Source organism: Hyla sarda, chromosome 1, assembly GCF_029499605.1.
Source record: "Hyla sarda isolate aHylSar1 chromosome 1, aHylSar1.hap1, whole genome shotgun sequence".
Classification (NCBI taxonomy): domain Eukaryota; kingdom Metazoa; phylum Chordata; class Amphibia; order Anura; family Hylidae; genus Hyla; species Hyla sarda.
Genome location: NC_079189.1, coordinates 140,546,055 through 140,571,781, shown reverse-complemented (window position 1 = coordinate 140,571,781; position 25,727 = coordinate 140,546,055). Strand labels below are relative to the sequence as shown.

Genomic DNA, 25,727 nt, shown 5'->3' with positions numbered 1-25,727 from the left:
CAATTGTGTAATATATAAAACAATCTAACCTCTACTCACCTCCTTCACGGTGCCTCCGGTATCCTGCTCCAGTCTATGGTGCAATCCTCTTCCAGCTTCCGGGGCCAGATATGCAACACTGCAGCTCAGCTAATCACTGCCCGCAGTGGTGTCTTGCCTCAGCATTGATTGGACGGTAATATGACAGATTGGGCCTGGGCACCGGTCGTCTTCCTGGTGCTGGGCCTAATATGTCACGCTGATGCTCAGCCAAACACTGGCCAAGACAGGACACCGCTGTGGCCAGCAATTAGCTGAGCTGCAGTGTTGAATGTTGGGCTCTAGAAGCTGTAAGAGTATTGAACCGCAGACTGGAGCAGGATACTGGAGTCTCCACAGTAGGTGAGTGGAGGTTTACTTTTTTAAATATAAGAAAATAGGCAAAGTTCTTAACTCCATCCTCCCTCCCCTCTTGTTGGATAACCCCTTTATGGGATGCAATCTACTAAAATATTCCCATTAAATATTGTATCAGACAAATTAACAAATCACTATTCCACAACTGCTAGAGATGAGAGGCTCTCATGAATAAATGTTTCACCGCCAAAAATATGGTTATTCTATGTAATTTATTTGACTGAATGGCTTCACAAGGGCTCTAGTCTTTTCTGTAAAATGTGTATAGTACATATCCTGTATATGAGAACAGTCATATGTATAGTCATACAGGACTGTGGCAACATAATCCCTCAAACAACAAGCACTCACTGTACATCGGTAGTACACAGATTCAAATATAATAAAGCAAGTTCATTCTAAGACTACTGTAATAATTCACTTCCAGACACAGTAGGAAAATAGTTGAAAGATATACTATTCAGCAGACTGGTCCAGAACACAGTTTCTGAGAGAAAATATCAACTGGCAGTAAAATATGAATAAATCTTTGGTGCGGTTTTGGGCTCACAATATTTATAATCCCATACCAGTTCCTACTATTTGACTGCTGTAAATCAGTAAACTGTGAAATTATTACTGACTTTGGAAAAATTATTTATTGTAAGAATAAAAGGCTCTAAATGCTTATATAAATATGCCGATCATTATCCATTCTGATCCCCCATAACTCCCTCTAATCCATATCCCCTCATTAAGTCCAGCTACTGTACCTGGATAACAACCACGTTGTAGGCCTGACCTTCCAGGACCCATGCAATGTGATGATCCTGGTCAAACACTGGTGGGTTATCATTCTGATCTTGGATTTCCACAGACACCCTGCAGTAGGTCACCGACAGGCTGCTGGTCTCTGCAGAGACGATTATATTTATCCTATTTCTGGCTTCGAAATCAAGACATGCAGGGGTCCGCACTGTGAGGTCGCCTGGGAGGGGAAAACATTAAAGCATATTCAAACAATTGCACAAAATAAAATGCCCATACAAAATACCAGAGAACTATCAAATATATACAGATTGAATTACAGCTAATAGGTTGAAGATCACATATAGATGTACTCACTTGAAAATGCATTTAAGGAGTAAGGCTAAAGAATTTTAAGTTACTTCTCTATTGTTCCTCAAAAGGAATATTATATACTACTATCATTATAAAGGAGTTACCTGTTTTAGAATTAAGCATAAATGTGTCTTTGTCCCCACTGACAATTCTATAGGATATAGATTGGTCAAATGGTTTAAAGTGTTTAGCTTCCACAGTCACCACTGCTGTGCCTGGTTATAAGTGAGTGAGAAAGAACAAAAAGAATTAATCTGCAAAATAGAGCTGTGAAATGTAAAGTCCTAACATTAGAACTTTTCGAAAATGGTATAAAATCCAATGTAACAAGGTAAACAGTCTTGGAATAAAATATATATACACATTCAGACAAAATTATTAATTGAAAAAGACCATATTGTCCAGTAACACCAAGTCATTGGTTTCTATAGAAACAATTAAATAAGGCCTTAAGGGCGCTTTGAAGAAATAGGTTTTGCAGGGATTCATTACTACTTACTATATAACTTTATAATAAATGCAGTGATAGAGCATTTGTGCTTCATGTTCTGAAAGCGGGAGAGCAAATCTTCTCTACAAACTAACCTTTTTATTATATATTTTACTACTTAGCTACAATCATAGGCGTAACATAAATTACCTGTATTTACTGCAAAAACGGTTACAGGGACCCTAATGTGTCAAATACACCTTAGTATACATACAGAAGTACTAGTGTCTTCAAGTAGGGCAGATAAGCCTTTTGGGGCAACTTAGGTTCCAGGGCCTGGCTGTGACTGTAACCTCTGCACCCCTTGCAACCTCTGAATCCCTGGCTGCATTCGAATTATACACAATATCAATATGCAACTGAGTTATATATCTGCTGTAAGAATTATAGGTGTACACAAATACACCCTTAACCCCTATAATATTTAAACATTGATACTGACCTGCTTTGCTGTTTTCCAATACGATGGCCTCATAAACATTGTGCACAAAATAAATATCTTTCTCTTGCCCTTCCAGGTCAATGGTCACAAGACTTGTTGACGTCCTCTTTGGTGTACCAAGATCTGAGGCTTTCACCTTGAGAACTGTGTTCTTGAAGGTATGGGAGACTGGTGTCTGAAGTCTAATCTCCCCTGTATCTTGAGTGATAAAGAAAACTGGATTGGTTTCCAGTAGACTGTACACCACTGTCCCATTCAAGCCATGGTCTGGGTCACTTGCATGAACGGTAGCAATCGTTGTATTGACTAAGTATTCATAGGAAACTAGACCTTGAACAAGATCCTCCAAAAATGAAGGGCTATTATCATTTACATCTTCAATATGAATTAAAACTTTAATAGTGGAACTTAATGGACTATATATACTATTGTCACTAGCTTCAACCCGAAACACATATTGATGTTTTAATTCTCGGTCCAAAGTCTTTGCAGTTACAATGTTTCCATTTGTATTGTTGATAACAAAAACACCTTGAGTATCATCAATCAAGGAGTATTTAACTTCACCATTTAAGCCTTCATCTACATCAAATGCAAGAAGACTAAGAACCACTGATCCAACAGCTAGATCCTCTCTAACAGATGTGCGGTACTGGCTCTTAGGAAATGTCGGTGGATTATCATTTTCATCCAAGACTTTAATATGCAGTTTGGCTGTGGTACTTCTCTTGGGGCTGCCCAGGTCATGGCATTCCACGATAATGGTGAAACTGCTGACATCCTCTCTATCTAGGCTACGGGTGGTCCGAAGCTCGCCTGACGTGTTATTGATGGCAAAATATCCGCCCGTGTTTCCACCTTTAAAAGGAAAGAGACGTAAAACAAAAACTGACACTAATATACAGTGGAAATATATATCATGGTAACACCATCAAAATATGTTAAGTCCAATAACATGAAACATTTTTGCTTGTACAGCGAGTGTTTAAGTGTCTCTGGCATGTGACTGCCTCTGTTTGAATTAAAACCTGTATTTCATTTAAATCAGTGGGTGGCACTGACAGTAAATGCAGAATGCCTTATCCATTACTGAGAAATAACTTTTCCAGATGTGGGCCTTTTTTTAATTTGGACATACCTTATAAAAAAATATACCGTACATATATCTCTTAAAGTGGCTATTCCTCCAACAATTTGAAGCAATACTTTGCTGCAGATGCAAAACCTGATTCAAAAGCAACAAGTAATGCAAATCATTGTTTGTCTACAAAGTCTTTTTATAAAGTCAAAGTTTTCCTACACAAACCACTGCTTAGGTTAACTGTTCACATAAAAGGGTTCTATGGTCTGAACTACTAGGATAAAACTTGACCAAAGTCTGTAAGTTACATCCTTTTAAAATTCCAGTCGAGTGCTTAGATCTTGGTTACCTTGGCTGTAGGGGTGACTGTGTTTACTTTCACCCTTGCCCTATATAGCAGTGTATGTGAATGCATAGAGAGGCTTTGGAGTCAAGTCTGATTTATTTGCCATGTGTACAACACATTTTTTGGACAGACAGTTGTCAGAGTCAGACAGCAGCAGATCCTACTGGTAGTTCTGGTTCTGATACAATAATCGGCCCATGTCCAGCAGAGGACAACCACATTTGAACTAGTATAAGTGAAACAGACAAACTAAATCTTGACTGCACTTTGTTTAGTTTGTCAGAGCATTCGGGGTGATGATTTGTGACCCTCTAAAAGTGAGAATATGGACACGTGATGCTTTAACTTGTATTCTGTTAGACAATAGATAGTAAATGGGATACTCCTGTTAAAAACTTTTTTTTTTAACCAACTAGTGCCAGAAAGTTAAATCACTTCATTTTTGGAGGATCTTGTTCAAGGTCTAGATTTGTAAATTACTTCCATTAAAAAATCTCAATCCTTCCAGTACTTATCAGCTGCTGAATGCTCCACAGGAAGTTATGTAGTTCTTTTTTCTCTGACCACAGTGCTCTCTGTTGACACCTCTATTCATTTCAGAAACTGTCCAGAGAACTAAAGGTTTTTTATGGAAATGTGTTCCTGCTCTGGACAGTTCCTGACACAGACAGAGGTGTCAGCAGAGAGCACTGTGATCGGCCAGAAAAGAACTATACAACTTCCTCTGTAGTATACAGCAGCTGATAAGTACTGGAAGGATTAAGATTCTTAATTAGAAGCAATATACAAATCTGTTTAACTTTTTGGCACAAGTTGATATTAAATGGGCACTGTCATCAACATTTTTTATTATATGTTGTAGTACTTATGTACTACAACATATCTCTAATATAGTTTCATTATTTATTTTTTTATTTTTGGCTTAAAATGGTTTAATTTACATTTGAAAACCGGCCACTAGGGGTCTCCCTCCTAGTGGCCGGCTGCGACCGGCCGTGCTGTCATGAGTGAATAGGACCGATGCTGGCCGGGCAATCGGTCCTAATTCAGTCAGCCTGCGCTCGCTCCCTGCCTGTCAATCAGACAGGCGGGAGCGAGCGCAGTGAAGGCCGGGGCTGCACACATTGGCTCCCTGGATTCGCGCGCAGCCCGTCCCCGCCTCCGGCATGAAAAGTGAAATGGAGACCCACTATATCAGTGCCGCGCTGAGGCTCCATTAGTACGGTCCCGGGTCTCGGCAGTTGTATATTGCACGGCAGGCTACTCCTATACTCCTCCTCCCTGAATAACACATCTACTGCTAAACAGGGAGGAGGAGACCCCGGAGCAGCCTGCCATGCTATTCGCTGCTCATCTATGCTCGCTCCCGACAGGAGCGCAGCATAGATGAAGTGAGGGCGGAAGTCGGCGCCCGTCAGTGATGTCGCACCTGCTGGGGAAGTCGGCTTCCGGCAGAGGAAAGCAGAAGAGCAAAGAAGACCCATTTGTAAGGTATAACAAATTTTTTAAAAGGCAGGGAGGTGGTTAGGGATAGATTACCAATAGGTAGGGACAGAAAGAAAAAAAAACAGATGGTGGGAGCTACTCTTTAAAAAAAATTGTTTTCCATCGGAGTACCCCTTTAATGCTCCTCCATTACCGCTTTTACCAGGGCAGGTTTTGTGTGTACTTAGCATTAACACAGGCTCTTATTACTTTCAGATTCACTCAGATGTTCAGACTACACAGATATAGAGGGGAATTAATCACTGTAGGTGAAGCATTTTTGTACACATTTTTTTGTGTGTGCTGGTAATGTGTAAGTGCGCCAAATTTATTAAATGTTCGCAGGGCATTTGATACATTTTGTGGAGGTATACATTTCCTGAAATTTCACTCACACCAAAAAGCTAAGCTTAGTCTGGGCTGATGTATTTTTGTTACTTTTTGGTGGTTTTTGCTCAAAAATTTGCAACATTTTTTTTTTTTATAAAAGTCTCAGTTGATAAATTCATTACCACTGCAAAAGACTAACCTTAACAGCTGGTGTATACACATGTTTTAAAACAAGAAGTTGCAAAAAAAGAGCCTTAAAGGGGTACTCCGGTGGAAAACAATTTTTTTAAACCAACTGGTGCCCGAAAGTTAAACAGATTTGTAAATCACTTCCATTTAAAAATATCGATCCTTCCAGTACTTTTCAGCTGCTTTACTACATAGGACGTTCTTTTCTTTTTGAATTTATTTTCTTTCTGACCACAGTGCTCTCTGCTGACACCTCTGTCCACGTCAGGAACTGTCCAGAGCATGAGCAAATCCCCGCAGCAAACCTATCCTGCTGTGGACAGTTCCTGACATGGACAGAGGTGTCAGCAGAGAGTACTGTGGTCAGACAGAAAAGAAATTCAAAAAGAAAAAAACTCCCTGTGGAGAATGCAGTGGCTGATAAGTACTGGAAGGGTTAAGATTTCTAAATAGAAGTAATTCTATAAGTAATAAGTAATAAAGAGGCTGCATGCCCAGCAGAGGTGAGTGAGTGTTAGGGTCCCATCCGATATGAGGCCACCTCCGTGTGGTGGATGGGGGGACACATTTTGATCACAAAGTGCGCTAAGAGCCTCCACTTTGTTGACCAACTGTGCCGCTGCCATTTTCTCTCTTTACATGTTTTGTACTTGCCACAGCAGCGTGCACCCATGTATTGGGTATAGATGCTGGCTACATTTTAGTTTTTTTTTGCTTTTGCTTTGCAATTTGGGGGGAGTGGCTCCCTCTGTAGCCGTGCATCCCCTCCTCTATTTCACAGGAGGTGGTTTGGATTGATAGTGGATCCAACATGTCACCCAGTCAGAGGCTGCATGCCCAGCAGTGGTGAGTGAGTGTTAGGGTCCCATCCGATATGAGGCCACCTCCGCGTGGTGGATGGGGGGACACATTTTGATCAAAAAGTGCGCTAAGAGCCTCCATTTTGTTGACCAAGTGTGCTGCTGCCATTTTCTTTTTTTTACATAATTTACAAATCTGTTTAAAATCTGTTGGAAACATTAAACTACAGTTTTCATTGTTTTGACCAGATAGATTTTCCAGAAAGATTAACTCTATTGCACACTTTTGTGTCATCGGCTAAATGGGTAAACATTACCTACCAAACCCTCTCCTATGTCACTTACAAACATATTAAAAAGAATAGCACCCAGAATAGACCCTTGTGGCACAGCACATGTAACCAGTCTCTGATTAGAATACACACCATGAAAGGGTACTCTGGTAGAAAAAAAAAGTTAAACAGATTTGTAAATTGCTTTTATTTAAAATCTTAATCCTTCCAGTACTTATCAGCTGCTGTATACTATAGAGGATGTTCTTTTATTTTTGAATTTCTTTTCTGTCTTACCACACCTCTGTCCATGTCTGACCACACCTCTGTCTATGTCAGGAACTGTCCAGAGCAGGAGCAAATCCGGATAGCAAACCTATACTGCTCTGGAGAGTTCCTGAAACAGACAGAGGTGTCAACAGAGCACTGTGGTCAGACAGATAAGAAATTCAAAAAGAAAATAACTTTCTGTGGAGCATACAGCAGCTGATAAGTACTGGAAGGAGTAAGATTTTTAAATAGAAGTAATGTACAAATCTAATTTCTCAATCCAAGGATAATGGCACTCACCCTTCTTCTCTTTAATTTTCTTTCTTTATTGCAAAATACTCACAGGTAAAAACGTAGATGGGGGAGAGGGATCGACAAGGGGGGGTACACAAACAGGCGACAGACTCTGTTTCACTCGGCTGGCGAGCTTCTTCTGGCCATGCAGGTCTGGAGACGGAACTGGTTCTTATACAGGTGAGAGGTGGACCAGAATTGATCCAACCCACCCACCTGCTCTGATGTGATAGGTGTGAACTCAATGGTTCACACCATTGGCTGTAAATCGCCATTTTGTTCAGCACATCGGAAGAACCCAGTACAAACATATAAATACAACATAATAAATAGGTATTTAAAAACAAGGAGCATAATCCACTTTCTCGTTCAGACCTAAGGGGCCCGCTGCGGCAGCACGTATGATCCAATGTGTTTCTCGCTGTAATAAAAATGTATCTAAATTTCTACCAGATTTTGGTCTAATTCTCTCTATACCAGAAAAAGTTAACTGATCGATCCGCCTCCCGTGGAATTCAACTACATGGGAAATCAGGCGAGGCGCTCCTTTTAAAGTACGAAATGAATAGAAATGTTCTCTTATTCCCGCACTTAATTGCCTGATAGTTTTCCCTATGTAGAAGAACCCGCAGGGGCAGAAGATCACGTATACTACATACTTAGTCCTGGCACGTGATAATATCAGTGACGGTATGTGTAACTGCACCTAGACGCATTGTTTTGAGCTCAGCATTAAACTTGCAAAAATTACAGGACTTACAAGAATAATTCCCTTTCGGGGTACTCCTTTCTAACCAAGTGGTTTTTCTAGGGTCTTCATCTTTCTTTTTTAGAGTGTCACCTAACGTTTTATTTCTCCTATAGGAAATAAGAGGTTTCCTCATCGCGACTTCTTTCAATTCGGGGTTGCTTTCTACTAAAAACCAGTTTTTCCTAATAACTCTTTCTATCATTGGATTATTCGGAGAATTTTGAAAGGTGAAAGTAAAACGTTTGGTCTCTCCTGAAATACCTTTTTCTTTTTCTTTTTCAATAAAGTATCTCTTACAACACTACTTGCTTTTTCTCTTCCTTCTTTAACTAGTTGCAACGGATACTTTCTATCCATCAACCGCTTCTGAAGTTCATCAGCCTGACTTTCAAAAGTAGTATTTGATACATTGTTTCTTCTAAGACATATGAATTGGCCGTAAGGGACACCCTTCTTCACTGAATGGGGATGGGAGCTCCCATAGTGAAGAAGGGTGTTCCTGGCCATCTCTTTTAAGTATCCCTCACTAACAACTCTGTTCTGATCTACTATAAGTCTCACATCTAGAAACTCTATTGAAGATCCTCTGAATTGGGAAGTGAAAGATAAGTTCATATTATTTACATCAGTAAGGTAGGTGACAAATTCGCTAAACTGATTTTCAGTGCCTGCCCATGCTATTAGAACGTTGTCAACATATCTTGCATAAAACTTTAACTGACCAATAAAGGGGTTAGCTGATGAATAAATGTATTGGCAAAATGTAAATGTAATAAATGAATAAATGTAAATGTATCCGACCAAATGCCTCCGAAAGAAGTACGGTTCTCCAAAGGAAAGAAATCGAGATTCAACCCTCCTATCTTCCCAGGGAGTAGTCTAGACTCATTCCAGAACGCAGTTCTTAATGATGTTAAATCCATATTGTATCACCAAACACCATCTAATTTGTCTAAAAGTGAGTCAGAGGCTCTTAGCAATCTGAAGAAGAGAGAAGCTATAGTGATAGTTAGGGCTGATAAAGGAGGGAGTGTGGTATATATGTACAAAGAAATGTACTTGTCAGAAGCCGAAAGGCAGCTAGGAGACAGAACCACTTATTCCCCCCTTACAACAGACCCTACTAAAAAGATCCTGTCTGGATTAACTACTTTTCTTCACAATTCTGTCAGTAAAGGAGTAATATCTAAAAAGAATGCCGAACGACTCATCCCAGATGCCCCCCATGCAGCTACTTGGTATTATTTACCTAAGGTGCACAAGGGGCATGATATGGGTGTACAGGCTATTCGAGCGAGTTTAATCCGCTCGAATAAAAAGATTCAATTCATTGATTTTGTCACTGAGGCACTTAGCTTCGTGCTGACGAATAGCACATTTAAGTTTGGAGAACAGTGGTATAGGCAGGACACCGGGACCCCTATGGGGACCCCAGTGTCCTGTACCTATGCTAATTTGTTCTTAGCAGAATTTGAGAGCCAATACATTTATTCATCAGCAAACCCCTTTATTGGTCAGTTAAAGTTTTATGCAAGATACGTTGACGACGTTCTAATAGCATGGGCAGGCACTGAAAATCAGTTTAGTGACTTTGTCACCTACCTTACTGATGTACATAATATGAACTTATCTTTCACTTCCCAATTCGGAGGATCTTCAATAGAGTTTCTAGATGTGAGACTTATAGTAGAACAGAACAGAGTTGTTAGTGAGGGATACAGAAAAGAGATGGCCAGGAACACCCTTCTTCACTATGGGAGCTCCCATCCTCATTCAGTGAAGAAGGGTGTCCCTTACGGCCAATTCATATGTCTTAGAAGAAACAATGTATCAAATACTACATTTGAAAGTCAGGCTGATGAACTTCAGAAGCGGTTGATGGATAGAAAGTATCCGTTGCAACTAGTTAAGGAAGGAAGAGAAAAAGCAAGTAGTGTTGTAAGAGATACTTTATTGAAAAAGAAAAAGAAAAAAGGTATTTCAGGAGAGACCAAACGTTTTACTTTCACCTTTCAAAATTCTCCGAATAATCCAATGATAGAAAGAGCTATTAGGAAAAACTGTTTTTTAGTAGAAAGCGACCCCGAATTAAAAGAAGTCGCGATGAGGAAACCTCTTATTTCCTATAGGAGAAATAAAACGTTAGGTGACACTCTAAAAAAGAAAGATGAAGACCCTAGAAAAAACACTTGGTTGGAAAGGAGTACCCCGAAAGGGAATTATTCTTGTAAGTCCTGTAATTTTGCAAGTTTAATGCTGAGCTCAAAACAATGCGTCTAGGTGCAGTTACACATACCGTCACTGATATTATCACGTGCCGGACTAAGTATGTAGTATACGTGATCTTCTGCCCCTGCGGGTTCTTCTACATAGGGAAAACTATCAGACAATTAAGTGCGCGAATAAGAGAACATTTCTATTCGTTTTGTAATTTAAAAGGAGCGCCTCGCCTGATTTCCCATGTAGTTGAATTCCACAGGGGGCGGACCGATCAGTTAACTTTTTCTGGTATAGAGAGAATTAGACCAAAATCTGGTAGAAATTTAGATAAATTTTTATTACAACGAGAAATACATTGGATCATACGTGCTGCCGCAGCGGACACATTAGGCCTGAACGAGAAAGTGGATTATGCTCCTTGTTTTTAAATACCTATTTGTGGTCGGTGCTCAATCGTATATAGCGAGCCTACCTGACTAACCTCTTACTAAACTCCTACGTCCTGTAACCTATCTAAGCAGTCTGAGTTATGCCATATACTGCCGCGTAGGAGTACACCTGAAAATAGAGGGCATACCCTGATGTGTAATGATAGTCATGAAGTGAAAATGATATTGAGGGAGGGTTGGGTGGGACGTGACGAACCCGCGGCGTCAAGTGCAGGGACTGCCGCGGGTACTTATAGGGACTCCCCGCCCCTCCCACAAATACAGGCTAATAAATTAGCCTTAACACTTGTGGTCGGTGCTCAATCGTATATAGCGAGCCTACCTGACTAACCTCTTACTAAACTCCTACGTCCTGTAACCTATCTAAGCAGTCTGAGTTATGCCATATACTGCCGCGTAGGAGTACACCTGAAAATAGAGGGCAAAACTCATAATGAGAACAAAGCGCTATTAACACGCGCAATAACCCCGTGACCAATGACTGAAATACATCGTGCAATACTTACTATAGCGCATGTAGTACTGAATTCCCAGCACCCCAATTCCTAACCACGTATGCTGGCACAAAATGATGTGACGTCGGTGCAGCAGCCACAATGCTAAGGGAATGACTGGATATAATGGACGGATCACTATAAAGAATTTAACAAGAATACGTATATGTTTGACAAACAACTTAGCAGTGGCTGATCCCGTTGGATCCTTGACATGTGGAAGCGAAGCTAGCCACACTCGAGCTGAGCGTCACTCGTGGGACTCGGGAGAATACCGTATGATGATAACCTGACAATAACATTTATCTTCTATACAACATCAATACGTAACTATTTACATCCTTGCAAAGTTATTGTAACTACAGCCATGCATCTGCATGTAATTCCCCTAAACCTTAGGAAACCATGACAACTGAAGGACAACGCAGCCTCTAATGTTGAGCTGTCCTGATGTCGCCATGGGGAACTACCCAAGCGTCAGCTAACCAACCAACTAACTAAGCCAGCTGCCAGAGCTGATGGCTAGAGGGCTTGCGACCCTCCCTCTTGCGCACTCACCAGGGCAGATTTGATGGTATGGAATACAAACGATGACGCCCTGTCAGAGCAAGACCACGTGATATTATGCTGGATACCTGACAGATATACTTTGATAGTATTATGCTGGATGCAAAGAAGAGTGCCAAAACCCGATAAATGCAAATAGGAATAAAATGGCACATGAGACATCCTCTAAGTATCTAATGTAAAATATCGTGAAAGTATTCCAGGCTACCTGTTGGAAGCTCTGAGCAGCAGACGTGAAAAATCCCAACAGAGTACAACCCTATGCCCGTATACACAACTCAGAGTGCCAACAGCGTGTATACACAAAGACTGCGTAACCACCAACCTAAACCTTTGTCAGGTTACCACTGCAACCCCAGCCTGTGGACGTTAACGGCAATGAAACCACTTTTGCAGCAACATGATGATGAGACTCAACCAACATGTGATTACTATCGTCTTCAACCTAAGTCAAGACAAACAAAACCAACCACACAGAACCAAGCTATGTCCCTAATGCTAAGTAAACATATGCACATGATGACGTCGCCGCCGACCTGAAGGCATGTCAGGTCGCAACTGAACCGCCCTGTAGACGAGACAGGCCGAAACATGAATGAAAGACTCAACCAAACCTGTAACTAACAGTATGACCGTCACCCTGAACCAAAACTGGTCGTAACCATGATATACCTATAGACGTGGCAATTAACAATGGAAACATAAAGCTATCCCTGTAGCATAACCCAACTATTGATAAAACACAATGTATACAAAAACATTATCGCCAACCCAAAGTCTTGTCAGATTGTATCCAGAATGACTTGCAGATGTGACTGGTCTAGCTTAATTAAAGCCTCAACCAGCATATGACTGCTAGTATCGACGTCAACCTGAAACCGAGACAGGTTGTGACCATGATTGACCTATAGACGTGACAATTCGCATTGGAAAATAAAGCTATGTCCCTGTGCATAACCCAACAACTGAATAACACAACGTATGACGACATAGTCGCCAACCTGAAGTCGTGTCAGGTTGTCCCGGACTGATCTGTAGATGTGATTGATCTAGCCGAATTGAAAACCTCAACCAATGTACATGACTATTAGTATCGACATCAACCTAAAGCAGAAACAGGTCGCAACCATGCTTGACCTGTCATCTTAGCAAGTAATAAACGAACCCCAGCTTTATTTACATAAGCACGACTAAATGTTAATAAAATGGTAACCCACGGAATTATCCGTGCAGATTCGCCCAAAGCCATGAAACCCACGCAGTATCATAGACACGGGTGTATAATCTAAATACCGTAACATAGCACAACAAAATATCATGAAACGTGTACCTGGTGAACCTATGAATCTATGCCAAATAGCACAATCCTGCCCCAAGAATATATGCTTTGCATGACTTCTTGATCCACACGCAGACCATAACAATATAAACATGAGCCCGGCATAATCATCAAGGCCAGATGCACCTCACTAACACCACAACCACATGCTCAAACAACTCACGACCGTATACACAGTCAAAACTATATGGGCGTATGTATAAGCTTTGAGCCCATACACCAAACAGACTATAAACGTGTGGCTAGAAAGAACTGCACAAGTGAGCATATGCACTGAACAAACTATATGAACAAATACATGGAGCAACTTATCCACACAGTCAGGAATAATGAGTATGCCACCGCCTATGTGTCAGTAACAACAATTATGCAACGTACATCCCTGCCGCCGAGGCAGGCATAATGAGTAAACAACACCTATATGTCGTAATGTTGTTGCTCTGAAGACGTGTCAGTAACAACAATTATGCCATGTATCTCCCTGCAGACATGGCAGGTATAATGGGTATACACCACCTGTGTGTCATAACGTCGTTGCTCTGAAGGCGTGTCAGTAACAACAATTGTGCAATGCAACGCCCTGCAGACGAGGCAGGCATAATTAGTATACACCACCTATGTGTCATGTTATTGTTGCTCTGAAGACGTGTCAGTAACAACAATGCAATGCATCCCCCTGCAGACGTGGCAGGTATAATGGGTATACACCACCTATGTGTCGTGTTATTGTTGCTCTGAAGGCGTGTCAGTAACAACAATTGTGCAATGCAACGCCCTGCAGACGTGGCAGGCATAATTAGTATACACCACCTATGTGTCATGTTATTGTTGCTCTGAAGACGTGTCAGTAACAACAATGCAATGCATCCCCCTGCAGACGTGGCAGGTATAATGGGTATACACCACCTATGTGTCGTGTTATTGTTGCTCTGATGACGTGTCAGTAACAACAACTATGCAACGTATCCCACTGCAGAGGTGGCAGGTATAATGGGTATACATCACCTATGTGTTGTGTTATTGTTGTGCTGAAGGCGTGTCATTAACAATAATGCAACGTACCCCCCCCTGCAGGCGTGGCAGACATGATGGGTATACACTACCTGTGTGTCGGGTTATTGTTGTTCTGAAGACGTGTAACTACTATGCCATGTATCTTCCCGCCTATATACAGATGTGTATAGAACGACTATGTGCGAAACTGTCGTATAACAGCTATGCATGGCTGTACCACTAAACGTGATGAACCTATACTCAGGCCAACTATATGCGCCTAAGCACCACCAAAGCGTACGCTCGTGCGGCCAACCACAACTGATGACAAAGAATATGAATGCATGAAGTAACTATTATGACCACATACCTGCGCACAGGGCCACACCCCATGCGCTGTGCAAGTGTGTGCGCGGCACAAACGCTGCGAGCGTGTGAACCTCACGAACACCACAAACGGATGTACAGCACACGTCACGAGCACATGCACAGCATGATTCCCGTGAGCCCATATATAAAACAACCCTACGAGCATGCACGGTATAATCCTACGAGCGGGTGTGCAGCACAATTCTTACGAGTGCATGTACAGTATGAATCCTACGAGTGCGAGAACCATATAAATCTATGAACATGTGCACAGTATAATTCCTACGAGCGCGTGTACAGCATAAATCCTACAAGCGCATGTGTAGTATGAATCCTACAAGCGTGTAAACAGTATAAAACCTATGAATGCGTGTACTGTATGAATGCTATAAGCGTATGTACCGCATGAAACCTACAAGCGAGTGTACAGTATAAATCCAACTATAGTGTGTACAATAAAAATCCTACAAGCGTGTGTACAATATAAATCCTACAAGCTTGTCCAAGCTTGTGTACTGTATAAATGCTGCGAGTGAGTGTACAGTATTCAAGTCCAACAAAATCCAACAAGCGTGTGTACGGCATATATATCCAACAAGCGTGTGTACAGCATAAATGCTACCAGTGTGTGTACAGCATAAATCCTACAGGTGTGTGTACAGCATAAATCCTACAAGTGTGTGTACAGTATGGATCCTACAAGCGTATGTATAATATAAATCCTACAGGTGTGTGTACAGCATAAATACCAGCATGAGTACAGCATAAATGCTACAAGCGTATGAACAATATAAATCCTACAAACGTGTATAGTATAAATGCTACAAGCAAGTGTGCAGTATAAACACTACAATCATGTGTACAACATGAATCCTACAAGCGTGTGTACAATAAAATCCGACAAGCGAGTGTACAATAAAATCCGACAAGCGAGTGTACAGTATAACCACTACAAGCATGTGTACAATATAAATCCTACAAGCGAGTACACTGTAAAACCACTACAAGCGTGTGTACAGTATAAATCCAACAAGCAGGTGTGCCGTATAAACGCTACAAGCGAATGTACAGCATGAATCCTACCAGCGTGTGTACAGCATGAATCCTACAAGTGTGTGTACAGTACTACAAGCGAGTGTACAGTATAACCTCTACATGCGAGTGTACAGTACAACCACTACAAGCGAGTGAACAGTATAACCACTACAAACGTGCGTACAGTATAACCACTACAAGCGAGTGTACAGCATAACCACTACAAGCGTGTGTACAGCATAACCACTACAAGCGTGTGTACTGTATAAATCCTACAAGCAGGTGTGCCGTATAAATGCTACAAGCAAGTGTCCAGCAAGAATCCTACCAGCGTGTGTACAGCATGAATCCTACAAGCGAGTGTACAGTATAACCACTACAAGCGTGTGTACAGTATAAATCCTACAAGCAGGTGTGCCGTATAAACGCTACAAGCGAATGTACAGCATGAATCCTACCAGCGTGTGTACAGCATAACCACTACAAGCATGTGTACAGTATAAATCCTACAAGCAGGTGTGCCGTATAAACGCTACAAGCGAATGTACAGCATGAATCCTACCAGCGTGTGTACAGCATGAATCCTACAAGCGTGTGTACAGCATAACCACTACAAGCATGTGTACAGTATAAATCCTACAAGCAGGTGTGCCGTATAAACGCTACAAGCGAGTGTACAGCATGAATCCTACAAGCGTGTGTACAGCATGAATCCTACAAGTGTGTCTACAGTACTACAAGCGAGTGTACAGTATAACCTCTACATGCGAGTGTACAGTACAACCACTACAAGCGAGTGAACAGTATAACCACTACAAACGTGCGTACAGTATAACCACTACAAGCGAGTGTACAGTATAACCACTACAAGCGAGTGTACAGTATAACCACTACAAGCGAGTGTACAGTATAACCACTACAAGCGTGAGTACAGTACAAGTCCTACAAGCGAGTGAACAGTATAAACCCTACAAGCGTGTGTACAGCATAAATCCTGCAAACGTGTGTATAGTATGAATGCTACAATCGTGTGTACAGCAGCTACGAGGGCATGTGCACGGAACAACTATATGATCGTATGCGTAGGATAAGTTATTGGGATGAACAAATTATACAAACATGCACAGACCAACTTATATGCACTGTAGATGGACTAAATAACAAAGTAGATTGACAAAGCAACAATACAAATGCTGTTGTGGCTTGAAACCGGCTCAGTAACACAGTCTTGATGACAAGGAAACAGGCGGAATCATCTGAATCCATATGATTTGGACTATACTGACAACAACTGCCACCTTTTTATTTATTTATTTTTATTTATTTTTTTTTACTAGCATGAACCATGGCAAGAAGGGAGGAGCGAAATGAACAGCCTCATATACTAAGACGTGCAATACTGGTGGCCACATACAGTTTTATATTGCCACACATATAGCCTGGGTTTAGGAAAGAGAAGGGGGGGTTTGGGACTGGAAATGCAATGACCCCCGACATGACACACACACCTCTCCCTGAAGAAATGGGGCGTTCTGCTTTTAACTTGATCCAGATATGCAGGGCTCGTGGGGGGAGCGAGGTCTTGCCATAAGACATCCCCTTCTAAATACCTAAATGCGAGCACCCAAGATGGCTCCCGATGCTGATTACATGCGCTATCAGCTGCCAACGGGGCGCACCCACGAGCCATGAAGCACGTGGAACGCCGTGCTAAAACCAGGGCCGGGGCTGACCGAGGGTGCCCTACATACTCCGGCTTACCTCCGGAGAGAGGGCTGCGGCGGACGCCGCCACCACGGCCGGCCCCGGCCGCTTACCATTACGCTGAGCCCGGAACTGCTGTGCATCAGCTGATTCGCGTGTCAGCTGATCCCCTGTCACGTGACGAACCCGCGGCGTCAAGTGCAGGGACTGCCGCGGGTACTTATAGGGACTCCCCGCCCCTCCCACAAATACAGGCTAATAAATTAGCCTTAACACTTATTATGTTGTATTTATATGTTTGTACTGGGTTCTTCCGATGTGCTGAACAAAATGGCGATTTACAGCCAATGGTGTGAACCATTGAGTTCACACCTATCACATCAGAGCAGGTGGGCGGGTTGGATCAATTCTGGTCCACCTCTCACCTGTATAAGAACCATTTCCGTCTCCAGACCTGCATGGCCAGAAGAAGCTCGCCAGCCGAGTGAAACAGAGTCTGTCGCCTGTTTGTGTACCCCCCCTTGTCGATCCCTCTCCCCCATCTACGTTTTTACCTGTGAGTATTTTGCAATAAAGAAAGAAAATTAAAGAGAAGAAGGGTGAGTGCGGGTTTTTCTTCATTATCCTTGGATTGAGAAGTTGGATTATTTGCTGCATATTTTAAACCTGAGCACAACCCTGCACCTGTATGCAGTTCTCACACAAGTTGCCCATTATATCCTGCATCCGAATATAGTATCCTAGCAGTGCCGGACATTGGCTCCTCTTCTTTTGCATAATGTACAAATCTGTTTAACTTTCTGGCACCAGTTCGTTTAAAAAATAAAATAAAAATGTCACTGAAGTACCCCTTTAACAACAACCCTCTGATATCTATCAAATGTGCAGGTAGAAAAAAAGAAGTCAAATCATATATTAATTATTGAAGTAGAGGTAAGCAAATGGAGCTTTTCATTTGTAGTGTTTATTCCAAAATAAGAATAAAGTTACTTGCAATATCGACATATACGTAGAGATAAACAGATGACGCTTACTGTTCCCGTGTCAATAAAAATAAAATCCTCCTATATTCAATCCATTTAAAAAGGGCAGGTTGGGCAGTAGCCAGAAAACAGGCAACAACCATTTCATGTCTAACATCTGACGTTTTCTCCAGCTCCACCCTCTGGTACCTATCCTTCAGCCAACTGCAAATCCACTAAACTATCCAGGCACTAAGGCCAATTTCAGTAACATATTTATCAGCTCTTTATGTGAAACCGTATCAAAGGCTTTATTGAGATCCAGAGATCCAAGTGATATCCTGTCCCTCACCTCCATTCAGCATTTTAGTAACATAGTTAAAGAAATCAATGAGATCAATCTGAGAAGATTTGCCCTCAGTAAAGCCATGCTGGTGTGGGTCTATCAAGTTTTTGGTTTTCATGTGGCCGATTATCCTCCGTTTGCATTTTTGGAGAGTAATAACATCGCTGGTTATGTATACTGGATCTATAGGGACAGAACGTTGATCCAGGGATTTATTCTGATGCCATATTTGGAGTCGGGAAGGAATTTTTACCTCTAGTATGAGGGTTTTTTGCCTTCCTCCGGATCAACTCAGTAGGGACTCAGTAGGGTTATAGGTTGAACTTGATGGACTCTGGTCTTTTTTGGACCATACGAACTATGTTACCATGTTACAATTTTAGGAAAGTTTCCATTATGTTTACTACTACAAATGTCAAGCCTGTAGCTACAAGCTCCTTCTCTACTACCCTTCTTGTGGATGGGAATAACACTGACATTATACATTTATCAGGGACATCTCCTGTTAGAAGGGACTGGTTATATAGATCATTAAGGAGAGCAACAATCACATATCGGAGTTCTTAACCCCTTAATGACCACGGACGTAAATGTACGTCCTGGTTTGCTGGTACTTCGCGCACCAGGACGTACATTTACGTCCTGTGTATGACAGCGAGCATCGGATCGGTGCTCGCATCATACACGGCAGGTTCCGGCTGCTGATAGCAGCTGGGGACCCAGTGGTAATGGCCGACATCCGCAATCACACGGATGTCCGCCATTAACCCCTCAGATGCCGTGATCTGTACAGATCACAGCATCTGCTGCGATGCACATATTAAAATAGATGATCGGATCGCCCGCAGTGATCTGATCATCGGTAATGGCGGACGGAGGTCCCCTCCCCTGCCTCTGTCCGTCTCCCGATGTCTCCTGCTCTGGTCTGAGATCGAGCAGACCAGAGCAGGAGATTGCCGATAATACTGCTCAGTGCTATGTCCTATCCATAGTACTGAACAGTATTAGCAATCAAATGATTACTATAGATAGTCCCCTAGACATAAAAAGTGTTAAAAAAAAGTTGAAAAAATGTAAAAATAAAAAGTTAAAAAGAATTGAAAAATCCCCTCCCCCAATAAAAATGAAAATTGTCAGTTTTTCCCATTTTACCCCCAAAAAGCGTAAACATTTTTTTTAATAAACATATTTGGTATCCCCACATGCATAAATGTCCGAAATATCAAAATATAATGTTAATGAACCTGTATGGTGAACGGCGTAAACGTAAAAAATTTCAAAAATTCCAAAAATGCTGCTTTTTTGTCACATTTTATTCCAATTTTTTTTTAATTATATAAAAGTTTTTTATATGCAAATGTTGTATCAATAAAAAGTACAGATGACGGTGCAAAAAAAGAGCCCTCATCCCGTGGTATATACGGAAAAATGAAAAAGATATAGGTGGTAAAAATAGGGCAATTTTAGATGACTGATTTTGTACAAAAAGTTTTAGATTTTTTTTAAGCGGTACAAAAATAGAAAAGTATCTATCCATGGATATTATTTTAATCGTATTGATCGACAGAATAAAGAACACATGTCATTTTTACCGTAAATTGTACAGTGTGGAAACGAAACCCTCCAAAATGTGCAAAATTTGGGTTGTCATTTAAATTCAAATCACCTTGACTATCAATAGCAATGCAAAGCTATAGTCACTGCTGTATGAATGTATGCAAAGAAACATGCCCAAGAAAAGCACAATCCAATACATAAAGAACTCAAGATCTACCTTAGGCTCAGGGACATGCCTGAAAGGATGTAGCATACAAACACGAAGCATTTATAATGGTCAGTTAAGTAGGCTTACATTAATAAAACCACAGAAACCATTTATAAAGGTATTTTCCATGTTCCAGGTGACCTGTAGGGCATATTATTATCAGTTTTATCTGTTAAAGTGTATAAGAATTAACTTCAAAGGAGGCAGAAGATTTATTTTCCTATTCAAAAAGTGCAATTGTTGGACACCGAGGTGTGCCAAGCCTATCTGATGTCTACCTGGTCATAAATTACCAAGATACAGCAGGGAAGACAAGTGTGTGACAACTCTATTATTTTACTACCTACAAAAATACCATCATCCCATGAAGATAGCATATGCTCTGTACCATGAATAAATCCTGTTGACTGCAGGGGTGTTCTTGATGGGCACATGGGACTGCTTCCCAAGTGATGCACTGGTCAAACTATGCATCATAGTTAAGCCAAAAATATTTCTGAAGTGGATGAGGCATCTTTTATATCTAAATGATTAACATCGGGTTTACTGAGCTATGACAGCTATTATAACTAACAGTACGTAAACCTTGGATGTGATCATTTTCTTATCATACAATATTTTGAATAGTGTGGAATTAGCGATAGAGAAAGAGACACATCTACATAAACAAGATTTGTAAATTATGTGATATGATATGTAAAAGAGAAAAAAGCAAAGAAGAAATGTTGACTGTACAAAGTTCCTGATGGGCCTGACATATAATAAACAGCTAAGCACTAGTAAAATCCTGAAGGCAATGCTGATTTAAACATCTGTTCAGACAGTTTAGCAAGCGTCATTAATTACCTATTATTTGGAATTGTACTCTGCCATTGTTGCCAGCATCCTTGTCTACGGCCAACACTTTGTGAATTATTCCCAGATCTTGGTTTTCTGGGACATGGATCTCAGCCTCAGGAAGTAAGAGCTCAGGAGCATTATCGTTCTCGTCCAGCACTCTACACACAATGGTGGTTGAACCGGAGAATGATGGGGATCCGCCATCTGTCACCAGGACTAGTGATGAAGAAATAACAGTAAATGCAAAGTCAGCTTCATAATGAGGGAGTGTGTAATGGCTTAAAGAAGTCAGTAGAAAATAAATAAATGTAATTTATTGCTATAAAAGAACTAAAAAAAATATATGTATATATAAATATATGTGTTAAACAATAAATTAAGTATACAATTATGATATGATGTAACCAAGTCCAGGCTTTAGAACAGTGTTCCCCAACCTGTGGCTCTGATGGAAGTAACATGGATTTTACAACAGCCGTAGAGCTACAGGTTGGGGATTGCTGTTTTAGGACTCTTTTAGACAGACAGATGCATATCTGAAACAATGCCAATGTAGTAATTTGGTGCTTATTTAAGGAGCATTTTACACGATTCAATTAATGTATAGGCAGGACTAAGAGAGAAGAGTATAAGCTCCTTATGGATCAGATTGTATGCTGCCTATAGAAATCTGTGAATGGGGAGGGGGAAGAGGGAGAGAAGAAGCAATGGCTAAAGAGCACGAGAAACCGACTGCAGAGGGACCACATGAGCTCATATTGAGAAATAGATCTCACAACAGTGTTTGCTTCGCAGTTTCAACTACTTAATACTGCTCTATTATGTACTTCTGCCTGCACTCAGGCTGTGAATCAGCCAGTCAGGGCAGAGGAGGGTACAGTGACTGTGGTTGGAAACTTCCTCGTCTCCTTACATTGTGCCCAGTTAAAATTTTTTTCCGTTTTTTTGCTCTATGTGGTATCACATAGAAAACAAGAGAACAGTGTCAGGCCCTAGGGCCCATCTGTGAGGTCCTGAGGATCTGACTGCTCTGAAATGGTAATATGGTCTGGTATGTGACAAAACTTGCATTCACTATAAGGCATACCCTTAATAATAAAATGATCCTCCTTCTCTCTGTCAAATGATGCGGCTGTAATCAACTCTCCAGTATTTGGATTTATTCTGAAAAATCCATGTGCTGGGCCGGGCAAAATGTGATATGTAAGTGCAGCATTGACTCCTGGAAAATAAAATGTGAGACAAATGTAAATTTTCTATTAGCATAAATAGTTACTACATTTGAATATAGTTTTCTGAATCCAGAAGAACAAATTGGATACATATTCCATATGGGGTAAAGCTGCAGTGTCTCCTAGTAAAGGCCTCTCAGTAAGGGAAGCCTCTGAACTGATAGTTGGGTCCATCCTTAACAGAGCCTATACAGTGCAATAGCAGGCCACACTTTCCAAATCTAATAGACACAACAGCTGGGGTTAATACTTTTATTTTAATTAGTCTGCATTCATATATGATAATGGACATTATATGTACAATGAAGACAAGTAAGTGTATAATGTTCCCAAAAGGAGACATGAACTGAGATGAATAGTGAGACCTCAATGTGAATTCCACTGGTAGAAAGGGGCTCTATATATTCCTATGGTCAGTTTATAGTGCGTGTCTGAACTCTGAGCATGTCCGAAATAAGGCTGGGTTCACTTCACGTTTTGTCCCATACGGGACCGCATACGGCAGGGGCAGCTGAAAACTTGCGCTCCCGTATGCCTTCGTATGCGTTCCCGTATGTAATTCTGTTCAATGAGCCAACCGGAGTGAAACGCTGACTCCGGTCGTTTGTCAGAAAATATCTTTATTCCATTGAAAGCTACAGCAAGCATGGGAGCAGATGGGTATAGCGGGAAGGGGAGTAGTTCAGGCAACAAACTGCCTCGCGCACGTAGCTCTTCGTCAGGCCTCTACCTACGGTATGTACGCAACACGGTCCGTAGCCGAAACTACTCCCCTTCCTGTTATACCCATCTGCTCCTCTGCTTGCTGTACCCTTCAATGGAATAAAGATTGGCATTACCGAGATTCTTGCTAGTTTGTGTGAGCTCTGTGTATATTTTTTAATGTCTCTATAACATTCTACATCCATGAAATCAACATCAAGGATATAGTCAAAATGGTAAAAAGGAAAAGAAAATACATATGCAATTGTCTACTAATAATTGCAAGTAGTGACCCAAAATAAATAAGCCTCCCCTAGGTAAGGCACAGGCAACCTTCGGCACTGCCCTAGGTCAGGCACAGGCAATCTTCGGCACTGCATATGTTTTGGACTACATCTCCTGTGATGCTCTTACAGCCAAAATACTGCCAAAGCATCATGGGAGATGTAGTCTAAAACATCTGCAGTGCCAAAGGTTGCCTATGTCTGCCCTAGGTGCTACACAGAAAGCTTGCACTCTCTGAAGTATCTAATCCGGGATTCGTCCAAAATAGCGTATTTTTGGTCACTTTTTATACCATAAAAAAAGAATAAAAAATGATCAACAAGTCGGCTTAAAACAAAAAGGGTACCATAAAAACTTCAGATCACGGCGCAAAATATGAGCCCTCATACCACCCTGTACGCAAGAAAATAAACAATAATTTTGAGCCCGCATTTTGTGGTGTTGGTGGGCAGAGTCTTGTGTCACTGCACTGAGGCCGTAGTTTTTTTTGTCAGGAAGGAAGACAGTGCAGCACCAACAGGCACGTAAATAGTAAAGCCACAAAAAAAAAAAGGGCTCAGTACGTTACCCACCCCAAAATGTGCATGAAGCTGTATTACTATGGATGTTTCTTTTTTTTAAGGAAAAATCTTATTGCCACATATGGGTTATTTATATAGTCTTTAAAAATTCTTACACAATTATTTTGTGCCTTATTCTATTTTAACGCAGCATTAATTTTGAAATGTAGTGGGTACGCCGGCATGTAAGTGTTCTAAAATTAACAAGGTGTACAGTGTGAATTTTCAACCTTAAAAGTTATTAGTTATATAATAAATTTTTTCTATAATTAACATTAACATTAATGTAGTAGCTTTGTTTCATGATGCCGAACAAGAACAGTTGTTAACCCCTTAAGGACTCAGGGTTTTTCCGTTTTTGCACTTTCGTTTTTTCCTCCTTACCTTTTAAAAATCATAACCCTTTCAATTTTCCACCCAAAAATCCATATTATGGCTTATTTTTTGCGTCACCAATTCTACTTTGCAATGACATTAGTAATTTTACCCAAAAATGCACGGCGAAACGGAAAAAAAATCTAAGAAAAAACGCCATTTTGTAACTTTTGGGGGCTTCCGTTTCTACGCAGTGCATATTTCGGTAAAAATTACACCTTATCATTATTCTGTAGGTCCATACGGTTAAAATGATACCCTACTTATATAGGTTTGATTTTGTCGCACTTCTGGAAAAAATCATAACTACATGCAGGAAAATTTTTTACGTTTAAAAATGTCATCTTCTGACCCCTATAACTTTTTTATTTTTCCACGTACAGGGCGGTATGAGGACTCATTTTTTGCGCCGTGATCTGAAGTTTTATAGGTAAGATTTTTGTTTTGATCAGACTTTTTGATGGTATAAAAAGTGACCAAAATACGCTTTTTTGGACTTTGGAATTTTTTTGCGCGTACGCCATTGACCGTGCGGTTTAATTAATGATATATTTTTATAGTTCGGACATTTAGGCACGCGGCGATACCACATATGTTTATTTATATTTTTTTTTTACACTGTTTTATTTTTTTTATGGGAAAAGGGGGGTGATTCAAACTTTATTAGGGAAGGGGTTGAATGACCTTTATTAACACTTTTTTTTACATTGTTTTGCATGTAACACTGTACACACTGATCTTCTACACAGATCACAGGCGTGTATTAACACGCCTGTGATCAGTGTTATCGGCGCTTGACTGCTCCTGCCTGGATCTCAGGCACGGAGCAGTCATTCGCCGATCAGACACCGAGGAGGCAGGTAAGGGCCCTCCCGGTGTCCTGTCAGCTGTTCGGGACGCCGCGATTTCACTGCGGCGGTCCCGAACAGCCCGACTGAGCAGCCGGGTCACTTTCACTTTCACTTTAGAAGCGGCGGTCAGCTTTGACTGCCGCTTCTAAAGGGTTAATACCGCACATGTGTGGTATACGGCGATGTGTGGTATTAGCCGCGGGTCCCGGCCGTTGATGAGCGGCTAATACCATAACGCGGGAGCCGGTGCAGGACGTAAATTTACGTCCTGCGTCGTTAAGGGGTTAAAGTAGGTGTTAAAGGGGTACTCCGGTGGAAAACTTCTTTTTTTTTTTTGTGCCAGAAAGTTAAACAGATTTGTAAATTACTTCTATTAAAAAATCTTAATCCTT

General features: G+C 41.1%; 1 protein-coding gene across 1 annotated transcript in view; it reads right to left on the bottom strand.

The window, feature by feature from the left end:
• The window catches only part of DCHS2 (dachsous cadherin-related 2), a 333,064-nt gene that overhangs the window by 38,517 nt on the left and 268,820 nt on the right, over window positions 1–25,727 (bottom strand). The window contains exons 11-15 of the mRNA XM_056562413.1: window positions 22,418–22,552; window positions 21,337–21,546; window positions 2,430–3,287; window positions 1,602–1,712; window positions 1,149–1,363 (exon numbers count right to left, since the gene is read on the bottom strand). Coding sequence (XP_056418388.1) covers window positions 1,149–1,363; window positions 1,602–1,712; window positions 2,430–3,287; window positions 21,337–21,546; window positions 22,418–22,552 — 1,529 coding nt within the window. The remainder of the gene's footprint in view (window positions 1–1,148; window positions 1,364–1,601; window positions 1,713–2,429; window positions 3,288–21,336; window positions 21,547–22,417; window positions 22,553–25,727) is intronic.